The following is a 12,196-nucleotide window of genomic DNA, read 5'->3' on the forward strand; positions in this document are numbered from 1 at the left end:
ACCTTCTTTCATGATTCTTAAACCAAGTGTTAGCTATGATTAAGTTGTGCTCTGTGCAAAATTCTATCAGGCGGCTTCCTCTTTCATTTCTTATCCCCAATTCATATTCACCTACTACGTTTCCTTCTCTCCCTTTTCCTACTACCGAATTCCAGTCACCCAAGAGTATTAAATTTTCATCTCCCTTCACTATCTGAATAATTTCTTTTATTTCATCATACATTTCAATTTCTTCGTCATCTGCAGAGCTAGTTGGCATATAAACTTGTACTACTGTTGTAGGCGTGGGCTTCGTATCTATCTTGGCCACAATAATGTGTTCACTATGCTGTTTGTAGCAGCTTACCCACACTCCAATTTTTTTATTCATTATTAAACCGACTCCTGCATTACCCCTATTTGATTTTGTATTTAAAACCCTGTATTCACCTGACCAAAAGTCCTGTTCCTCCAGCCAGCGAACTTCACTAATTCCTACTATATCTAACTTTAACCTCTTCATTTCCCTTTTTAAATTTTCTAACCTACCTGCTTGATTAAGGGATCTGACATTCCAAGCTCCAATCTTTAGAACGCCAGTTTTCTTTCTCCTGATAATGGCATCCTCCTGAGTACTCCCCGCCCAGAGATCTGAATGGGCGACTATTTTATCGCCGGAATATTTTAACCAATCATGCCCATAATAAGGATGAAACAGAACTCAGCATGTTGGGTTTATTGTAACTTATGGGTACAGTGAGATCATCTGGCAACAACACTCATCAAATGTGGGAGAATTCCAAAGGCAATAGCCTATAATCATGTTACTTAGCAGTGAGAAAACAAATATTCCACTGTCTCTTATGATGCTTATGTTTTGATGATGTGTGTGAGAGAAACACGAGAACCAAAACTGTTAAGTTAGCTTCCATATAAACAGCATTTGATATGATAGGACATAATTTACAGAAATAGTTCTCATGAAATGAGTATGTTACTGTGGTCAACAACTGTTAGCATTTAGGGGTAGAATAACAGTCCTTTTCAGCAGCTCATACTTATCAAACCTAAGTACAAGCTGAAAGTATTTGCAGCTCATGCTAAAACAGTATATACAAAAATTTAAAAAATTATACTGGTTTGCTGTCTGATGGACCTTATAAACAAAGCAATACCCCATATGATTTAATAACAAGAATATTGGAGAAAATTGTGGGAGCTAACAGAAATGGTTTTCAGCATATTCCCTTACTGAAAGCCTCAAATCAATGATCTAATTGATGTGCGAGCACTTAAAGAAAAAACAGGAAATACCTTTAGAGTTTCTTTCAAATAAATGAAAGAGCAGAAAAAAATCTTCAATCTTTGGCTTTCAAAAGGACAAGACCCTTATTTCATACTGCCTCAAGGAGACTAAAGCTGTCAATTTCTGCACTTCACCATGGTGATTATGTAGACAGTCATACAGGGGTTGCAAAAATATCTGAGATTGTAATATTTTACAGCATGATAAAGGCTGCCCAGCTGTCACAAAAAATGTCAAGACTAAATGCAGCAAGTCCCTGGCCGATGGTAGTGTTCTACGATCCACTAAATTTAGTTGTAATAAATGCACTTTGTATTTATAAAACAAATAAAAATTAAGATAAAGCAGCGAAGAGAAATAAATTCCTAACAAATCTCATATGGGGACTTATAAATCCCCTAAAAGAAAGGAGATGTCAAGCACTGCATGTTCCTTAGGAGATCAGGATGTGTGGTCTTTCATTGCTTAGAATGGAACAGACTGAACTAGCCACAAGAGGGGGGAGAGGGTGAAAGAGGAACATGTTAAGAGTGTTGTAGATCAAGGGGCAAATCAGTTGGGAAGTGGTGTATCAGACGCAATAAATGTACCCACACTGGTCATTTGAAGGAAGTTTGTATCAATTGTTTGGACAGTCAGACTGAATTAACACTTCTGTCAAACACTAATTTTGAAAATACTGATTTAATTGATGTATTAGTGAGGTTAGTATTCATTTTTACTGTAATACATGCCCACTTTTTTTTTGTCCTTCATTGCAATAGGTTTTGCATGGATATTAGTATAAATACGGTGCATTCAAGCTGAGTTGAGTAAAGTAATTAACTGAATCCTCTGAAGTACTATGTATGTGGTATTTTGTTTCGTCATTAACAATGAAAACAATTCTGGGTGGCATCTGTCACAAACAGAACCAATAATGTAACAGAGCTTCACATGACTACGGCAGGGTTAAAGAAACCTACACAGAAATGAGAAGCAGCTGCATGAATATCAATAGCTCAAATGACAAGCCAGTATTATCTCAATCACATCAAATGACGAGCTGCAGTCACTCAAAGCCGCTATGGCATTTAAATCTTATGATGAGCTTAGCTCGCAAGTGTGCAGTTCACTGTATGAATACATGGAGTTCAATTTCTAGCTACAAGATTGCTCCCAAATTTATTTATGCTGAAATCAGCACACCCACCTGTGTCACGTGGTAGATTACATTAATAAACAACCAATACAGAAATGAGAGTAGTTCATTGTGATGAGGATTGTTTACAGACTCTCGCTGATAGTGTTTCAACAGTGATGGGGAAGTAAGTGATTCGTACAAATAAACACAGTATTTAGCTACACTTGGTTGTAGCTAAATACTGTGTGTGTGTACATAACTTAATAATGCACGTTATAAGAAGCAATCTGATGTGGATACCACAAGGCAGTGTCCTCACCAGCAATGCATCTAGCTACACTTGGTCCAAAACAATGTTCTTGTAACACCTCCATCTGATGATGAGCCTGCAGTGGCTCTAAAACATGTTTATGGTTGAATAAATCATAAAAAAGTGACTGGTTGCATATTTATTACCAGATAAATGCCAGTTTAAATCACAGTTGCAGTTCATCATCCACAATGGATATACTGAAATAAGTGATCTGTATTTCAGTGATTCGGATTCTGAAGAACCACAAGCAGTAGTTCAATGTGCCCATCAATATCAGAAGGGAATGGATGGTGTACATTTTTCAAGACCAGATAACAGCTCCCTTTCCTAACATGAAACACCCTGTGAAGGAGTACAGCAAGATAGTTTATCTTACTGATCTACATATTTTCCAATTTCTTCATTGTTTATCACACGCTCAGTGGAAATAAAGAACAGTTACACTGACTTCAGAATCAATAGGACACAGCAAATGCTAGAGTGCAGAACTACCTGAGTATTCTGCCTGCAGACAAGTATCAGCAAGAACATAAAAACCTAAGTTGACTTCCCTCCCACATAGAAGAAAAAATTTCACAAAAAGTTGTATTTTATGCTATGCAAGACAAAAAATAAGTGAAACTGCATATGGATTAGCAAAAAGTGTGTGGTGTTATACATTTAGAAGGCCGTTTTCATGTCTACCCAACCCAACACCACAATAGACATGTAAATCAAGCATACTAGAAGATACCTGTTAAATCTGATTTCATGACAAAAGTAGGGTATTTAAATATGATGCCATGGGCAAAAAAGCTGAGAGGAATATATACAAGGGCTATAAAAAGGAAATTAACTTTAGAGATTACTGTGGCAAGGGAAGAGGAATTAAAGAGGAGATTTGATACTGCAAGAAAAATTTGATAAAGCTTTGAAAGACCAAAGCAAAGACACCAGGAGTAGACAAAATTCAGTCAGAATTATGTAAATCCTTGAGAGAACCAATCTTAACAAAAATGCAATATATATTAGACAAGTGAAAAACATCAACTTCAAGAAGAATGTTAATTCCAATTTCAAAGAAAACAGGCACTGATATGTAAATATTTTTTAAGTTGTCAGTTTATTAACTAATGGTTGCAAAATAGATACATAAATTACTGATATTTATAAGAAGAGGACTGCTTGAAGTCTAGCTCACAGATAATTTGGGTTTCAGACAAAAAAAATTTCAAGTAACACGCACAGTAATATTGACCTCACTACTTACCATAGAAGACAGCCTGATGAAAGGGAAACCTATTTCCGGCATTCATAGATTCACGTGGGGCATTTGCTCTTTGAAATTATTAATGTAGTAGAACTAAAATACAGGAAGTGAAATGCCTAACTCTTACAGAAAGGTTAATGCTGATACGAGGGTGGAAGTGCATGAAAGGGAAACTAGTTAACGACAGTAGTAGCCTGTCCTATTTCCTCGTCTATACAGATCAAGAAGTAAAGGAAACCTAAGAGCAATTTGCAAAAAAAAAAAATAAAAAAAAAAAAAAAAAATTAATGTCAGAAAAAATTGCAGTCTGTCAATGGCACTGCAATTCCGTCACAGATGCCAACAGACTTTGAAGACTGATTGAATGGAATGGATCATGTCTTGAAAAGACATAACAACATGAATGTCAACAAAAGTAAACAAGGGTTTATAGTCCAATTTTATCAGGTGATATTGAGGGGATTGTATTATAAAATAAGATACTGAAACTAGATGAGTTTGATATTTTACAGCACTGGCCGAAGTAGAGAGGATATAAAATGCAGACTATAGGAAGTAGAGGTTTTCTGGAAAAGAAAAATATGAAAATATCAAATATGAAATTAAATCTTTGGATATCTTTTCTAAAAGCATTTGTTTGGAGTGTAGCTTTGTACAGAATTGAAATGTGGGCAAATATTAGTGCAGACAAGAAGAGAACAGAAGCTTTTCAAATGTGGAGCTGAAGAAGAATGCTAGAAATTAGCTGGGGAGATTAGGTAAGAAATAAAGAGATACGGAACTGAATGGGAGGAGGGAGGGACGGATGGAATAAATTTATGGAAGAAGTTGACTAGCAGAACATTCTGTGGTTCAAGAAATCTTCAATTTTGTAATTGAGGTAAGTGTGTGGATGAAAACTGTACAGGGAGATCAAAAGCTGAACTATAATAAGCACGTTCAGATGGATGTAGATTGCAGCAGTTATGGAGATATGAAGAGGCTTTCACAAGCTAAAACAGTATTTAGAGCAGCATCAAACCAGTTTGTCCATACAAAAAATATAACACACACACACACACACACACACACACACACACACACACACTCTCTCTGAAGAAATTACTGATAAATGCCTTAAATTTGTAGAGAAAGATTTGAGAACAACAGATGCGAATTCTTGTTTGTTTATGACCACATACCAGTCAAGTACTGCCACTAGCACAATATATCTTTGTGAAACATGAATTTTTTGGCACAGTACTGAGTTTTTTTACCCAAACAGTTATTTTTTTCTGACACACGAGGTAGAAGCAGTTACAGTGTTGCTGCCTGTAAAAATATTTAATAATTAAAACAAACAGAAAGTAGTGTTAACTGCCCCACAGGCACAAGAGGTGTACTTTTCACTTTATGAGCTTGTAAAGGCACAACTGCAACCAGCACTGTGCCATTATACAAATTATAAACTGAATTGAAGTGAAATTTATTTACATAAAATTTAACTATTTTGTTAGTAGCAAGTGCATTTCTGTAAAAACCCTATCACATTACTTTCACAACACTATTTCCTGCTGAAATGAGACCGGCAAAAGTAGCAGTCGGCAGGTGTCAGTGAAGTATTGAGAGAAGTGGAATGACTACCACCAGTCATTCAAGCCTTTCTTCCTTATCCATTGACCAATCATAAAATAGTAAAAGTCTGAGAGTGTATCACAGACATCATAGTTTACATTCAACATATGTACATTAATATGCATCAGAATACTAAGATTTTTCTGTTACCTTATCCAATGAAGCAGGTTTCAATACAGTGCTGACAAACATTCAGCTACACTGCATCTACAACCATGCTCCACAAGGCATCTTATAGTGCAGGTCGGAGGATAATTTGTGTATCACTGGCACTTCCTCTTTTCCTGTTCCAGTCGCGAATAGTTCAAAGGAAGAACAAGCCACTGTGTCAGCTCTAACCTCTAATTTTATCGTCAAGCCTTTTTTGCAAGATATGTTTCGGAGGAGGCAATATATTGGTTGCCCTTCCTAGAAACATTGGCACTCAGAGTTTTAAAAGTAATCACTTTGATACACAATGCCTCTCTCGTAGCACCCATCACTGGAGTTGGCTGAGCATCTCCGTTACAGTTTTGCACTTACTAAACAAACATGTAATGAAACACACTGCTGAAACTTCCTGGCAGATTAGAACTGTGCGCCCAACCGAGACTCGAACTCGGGACCTTTGCCTTTCGCGGGAAAGTGCTCTACCATCTGAGCTACCGAAGCACGACTCACGCCCGGTCCTCACAGCTTCACTTCTGCCAGTATCTCGTCTCCTACCTTCCAAACTTTACAGAAGCTCTCCTGCGAACCTTGCAGAACTAGCACTCCTGAAAGAAAGGATACTGCGGAGACACGGCTTAGCCACAGCCTGGGGGATGTTTCCAGAATGAGATTTTCACTCTGCAGCGGAGTGTGCGCTGATATGAAACTTCCTGGCAGTAACTTCCTGGCTTCGGTAGCTCAGATGGTAGAGCACTTGCCTGCAAAAGGCAAAGGTCCTGAGTTCGAGTCTCGGTCGGGCACACAGTTTTAATCTGCCAGGAAGTTTCATATCAGTGCACATTCCACTGCAGAGTGAAAATCTCATTCTGGAAACACACTGCTCTTCATTGGATCTTTTCTATTTCCACTGGTACAGAATTCCACCTTATACAAACCCCAGATGATGAGCAACAGTCAAGTACTGGCCAAATGAGGGTTCTGTAAGCTACCTTCTTTGGAGATGAACACTGTTTCTTGGGGTGAATCACAGTCTGGCATCTGCCTTACCTTTGACAAGTTTTATGTGGCCCTTCCACTTTAAATCACACCAAACGCATACTCCTACATATTTTATGCATTTTACTGAGTTGTAGTGACTGCTCTGCAATTGTGTAATCATGCAATAATGGGTCTTTCTGTCTGTTTATGTGCAATGCATGAAATTTGTCCATGTTGAGGGTGAAATGCCAATCCCTGCACCAAGTGTCAATCCTCTGCATGTCTTCCTACTTTTTTTTTTGTCATCAGTCTACTGACTGGTTTGATGTGGCCCGCCACAAATTCCTTTCCTGTGCTAACCTCTTCATCTCAGAGTAGCACTTGCAACCTATGTCCTCAATTATTTGCTTGACATATTCCAATCTCTTGTCTTCCTCTACAGTTTTTGCCCTCTACAGCTCCCTCTAGTACCATGGAAGTCATTCCCTCATGTCTTAGCAGATGTCTTATCATCCTGTCCCTTCTCCTTATCAGTGTTTTCCACATATTCCTTTCCTCTCCGATTCTGCGTAGAACCTCCTCATTCCTTACCTTATCAGTCCACCTAATTTTTAACATTCGTCTATAGCACCACATCTCTAATGCTTCGATTCTCTTCTGTTCCGGTTTTCCCACAGTCCATGTTTCACTACCATACAATGCTGTACTCCAGACGTACATCCTCAGAAATTTCTTCCTCAAATTAAGGCCGGTATTTGATATTAGTAGACTTCTCTTGACCAGAAATGCCTTTTTTGCCACAGCAAGTCTGCTTTTGACGTCCTCCTTGCTCCGTCCATCATTGGTTATTTTACTGCCTAGGTAGCAGAATTCCTTAACTTCATTGACTTCCTGACCATCAATCCTGATGTTAAGTTTCTCGCTGTTTTCATTTCTACTACTCATTACCTTCGTCTTTCTCCAATTTACTCTCAAACCATACTGTGTACTCATTAGACTGTTCATTCTGTTCAGCAGATCATTTAATTCTTCTTCACTTTCACTCAGGATAGCAATGTCATCAGCGAATCGTATCATTGATATCCTTTCACCTTGTATTTTAGTTCCACTCCTGAACCTTTCTTTTATTTCCATCACTGCTTCCTCAATGTACAGATTGAAGAGTAGGGGCGAAAGGCTACAGCCTTGTCTTACACCCTTCTTAATACGAGCACTTCGTTCTTGATCGTCCACTCTTACTATTCCCTCTTGGTTGTTGTACATATTGTATATGACCCGTCTCTCCCTATAGCTTACCCCTACTTTTTTTCAGAATCTCGAACAGCTTGCACCATTTTATATTGTCGAACGCTTTTTTCAGGTCAACAAATCCTACGAAAGCATCTTGATTTTTCTTTAGCCTTGCTTCCATTATTAGCCGTAACGTCAGAATTTCCTCTCTCGCCCCTTTACTTTTCCTAAAGCCAAACTGATCGTCACCTAGCGCATTCTCAATTTTCTTTTCCATTCTTCTGTACATTATTCTTGTAAGCAGCTTCGATGCATGAGCTGTTAAGCTGATTGTGCAATAATTCTCGCACTTGTCAGCTCTTGCCGTCTTCGGAATTGTGTGGATGATGCTTTTCCGAAAGTCAGATGGTATATCGCCAGACTCATATTCTACACACCAACGCGAATAGTCGTTTTGTTGCCACTTCCCCCAATGATTTTAGTAATTCTGATGGAATGTTATCTATCCCTTCTGCCTTATTTGACCGTAAGTCCTCCAAAGCTCTTTTAAATTCCGATTCTAATACTGGATCCCCTATCTCTTCTAAATCGACTTCTGTTTCTTCTTCTATCACATCAGAGAAATCTTCACCCTCATAGAGGCTTTCAATGTATTCTTTCCACCTATCTGCTCTCTCCTCTGCATTTAACAGTGGAATTCCTGTTGCACTCTTAATGCTACCACCGTTGCTTTTAATGTCACCAAAGGTCGTTTTGACTTTCCTGTATGCTGAGTCTGTCCTTCCGACAATCATATCTTTTTCGATGTCTTCACATTTTTCCTGCAGCCATTTCGTCTTAGCTTCCCTGCACTTCCTATTTATTTCATTCCTCAGCGACTTATTTCTGTATTCCTGATTTTCCCGGAACATGCTTGTTCTTCCTCCTTTCATCAATCAACTGAAGTATTTCTTCTGTTACCATGGTTTCTTCGCAGCTACCTTCTTTGTACCTATGTTTTCCTTCACAACTTCTGTGATGGCCCTTTTTAGAGATAGTTACATGGTCTTAGTTTTTGTAATCCTTGTTAACTTCGAAAAAGGAGATTCCCGGTCTCCAGAAATGGCACAATATGCGAGCATACAAAATGTTTCTAAATTCTATAACAGTGTGACGACATTTCTTGAAAATGGGAATCACCTACATAACACCCCCACCCACTCGACTCCAAATGCTTTGCTCCTCGAGAGACCAAGGGTACACTGCTGGTTGGAAAGGAGCAAGTTCTTTCACATACACTATGTACAATCATGCTGGTATTTCATCAGGTTCAGTTCAATTTCCTCTGCTCAGTGATTCCACTTGGTTTTCTATCCCACTATCACTTATTTCAAAATCTGTCATTCCAACATTTGTCTGATGATTTAAAGAAGGAACTAAAATGTGATATTCCTCAGTGAAACTGAGAAGAGTCAGTGTTTCAGCCTTGTGCGCAGGCCTCCAATTCGATGCCATTATGATCACAATGTGTCTGTGCTGATGGCTTTGGCCTGCTGACAGTTTAATATAACACCTGAAATTAAGATTTTCTGTCAAGCCAGTGTATGTAATTTTACTATTGAGTTATTGTGCATTAACATTCATTGGTTCTACTGAAGAGCACTGTCACCACGGCCAAGATTTCACGGTGGTGGTTATCATCACACCCTAACTAAGAGCAGTAACACCTATAGAGCAATGTTATATAGTCAGGAGGTTACCCTAGAGGAAAAACAGTTTTACAGAAAAAATTTTGTGGCTCATTACAAATAAAAACTTATCAGTTTCAAACCACATTCACAACAGTCTGCAAAGCATACAGACTTAACTGTATATTTCAGAAGGGACCATTCTTTCCATTTGTAACTGAAATTGTCCCCACAGACTCTTCTTAGTTACTAACCACGTTTTGTTTAAACAAAACAGACACCATACTACTACCACTTCAATACTTCTAATCCCCCTTCGATGCCATCTGTGGGAGAGAATAGCTACAAGCCTCTTTGACAATCATTCTGGTTAGTTCACCCCACCTGGTTCAAAATGGCTAATTTTCCTTCTACAGACTGCTGGTTTTAATAATATTAAATGGAAAGTATGTTCCACACTCCATTTCAACATCTTGGTTCATCGTGAAACCCTGAACTGACAGCATGTCTATACCTTCAGTAAGCATCAGGTTTTAATGGTACAGATTACTAATTCTGTTTCTGTGCTTTCGTTGCATACATTTAATATCTGATACACTGACATTAAAAGCCTCCCAATTGTTTCTCAAATGGCACGAATTTTATGTTTATATAAAGGTAATTTGGAAAGTCTTAATTCGCGAAAATTGTACATTATGGTAACAATTTTCTTGTGCACAGATGTCTGCTAATGTTGGGAAACCTTTAAACTGTTTTAATGTGGCTATAAAAATGTAACTGGAGATACAGGCATAGTCAATCCGCAGAATATATTTTTAATTATTAGGAACATGGAAGCTACATACGAACTGATCTCTACTGAAATAGTACGGAAAGAACTGAATTATTTCTATTCCTGTTTCGTTTAGAGATAACCTACTGGTGGCGTATAAAAAACTTCCTCCATCCCAACTGCCAGCTTATACACACACGAATGCATTTCCTAACATACAGGGCTGACTACCGGCTGTAAAATTACTGACTCGAAATCGGATGCAGTACACCGGCCAACGTTTGCTGGCGAAGTCTCAAATCTTCCGCTGCATTACTAGAGGTACTTCAGCCGTGACCTCTAAAGGTCACATGACATAAAAACTGTAAATTTCTGTATACATAACACTGGTCGTGTATAAATTAAAATACGAGACTGTCATTCGGTATTTCAGTATCTGCGCAGAGTAACTATGACTACTAGGTCACAGGTCCTTAACAGGAAACTGTCCGCAGGTGTTTGGCTAGTGCACCAAGATAATGTTATCTACACGGGCGAAAAACACTATATACTTGCCTGGCTCTCGTAGCAACCGCTGAAATAACATTCTGATTACTTTTCAATAATGAACTCGACGCCAACGCTACTCTTGCTGTGGGTGCCATATCCAAGATGTAAAACGAATTACTCTGCCACACTTGTCACACACCCCCTACCGGCAAGTACCCACAGCTCCAGCTGTTTTTAGCTATTGGGTTGGCACGCAATGGAACCAGAGATGTTACGTTGAAAGTGTCGATAATTCTCTTTAGATCGAAATGCGAAGTCGATTTATACGGCACGCAAACAGAGTGGCACCACAGTCTAACATAACAGTCGCGACACTTCGCCTCGATTTTGTTGCCTACAGCGCCAGCAGCGCCCCAAGCGGCTGGTAGGTTGAACTGTGAGTTCGGCGCGAACGTGAAAGCGAATAGTGATTGATTATTTTGATTTATACAATGGTTTTTACCATCGGGAGCGTTTGTAGCGCAATAAATTGCAGCAACAACAGGAAGAAGAAACCACAGCTGTCTCTTTTTAGTTTTCCTAAGGATTCTGAGAGGTATATACCATCATGTTACTAAACTGTATCGTCAGGATTCACTTGCAAACTGTATGTGTATAAATGATGAATGTATCGTTTTAGGAGCAGAAAATGGCTTGTTAATAGCAGACGAGAAGACCTTATGAAGAAAGACCCAGTTTACCTGTATAATAATATTAGGTTTTGTCCGCTACATTTCGAAGAAAACCAGTTCATGAACGCAGGCAATAACAAACTCGTGTGGAATGCAGTACCCACACTGTTTGACATCCTAAATAAGCCACCTCAACTGACGATGAAGAGGAAACTGCCACAAAGATTCGACAGTCAATCTAAAGCTGTAAAACAGTCGTATGACACAGAAGCAGCCATTTCAGCTCTCCATGTATCAGTGCCAGATTTGTGCGAATCGTCACCACAGACGTGCTTTGACGATAAAGTGGTTAGATTAAGTGCACCTTTCATGTCTTACAAAAGCGTGTGAAGTGTCAGAATGTGCAGAGCGAGCGAAACTATTACGGGACAAGGAAAGTGCCTACAGACAGATTGTTTGAAAATTATTCAAATATTTGGTTTTTCGTGAAATGTAATGTAATCAGTTCAATATAATGTTTTCAGCATATTTCTGCCACTATTTGGCAGTTGCTTTACCCACTTTGAATAATATAAAGATTAAGGTCGTACTTGTGGCAACAGGCAACAATGACACACACAGTAGGCCTACAGAACGATAAACGAGCTGTCGATCG

The 12,196-nt window shown here is 38.7% G+C and overlaps 1 protein-coding gene across 1 annotated transcript in view; it reads right to left on the bottom strand.

Moving 5' to 3' along the window:
• The window catches only part of LOC126190864 (aspartate aminotransferase, mitochondrial), a 72,150-nt gene extending 61,033 nt beyond the window's left edge, over positions 1-11,117 (bottom strand). Inside the window, exon 1 of the mRNA XM_049931459.1 lies at positions 10,937-11,117. Within this exon, the coding sequence (XP_049787416.1) occupies positions 10,937-11,025 (89 nt within the window). The 5' untranslated portion in view covers positions 11,026-11,117. The remainder of the gene's footprint in view (positions 1-10,936) is intronic.
• Between the last annotated feature and the right edge of the window lie 1,079 nt (positions 11,118-12,196).

The sequence above is a fragment of the Schistocerca cancellata genome, chromosome 6 (assembly GCF_023864275.1).
Source record: "Schistocerca cancellata isolate TAMUIC-IGC-003103 chromosome 6, iqSchCanc2.1, whole genome shotgun sequence".
NCBI lineage: Eukaryota > Metazoa > Arthropoda > Insecta > Orthoptera > Acrididae > Schistocerca > Schistocerca cancellata.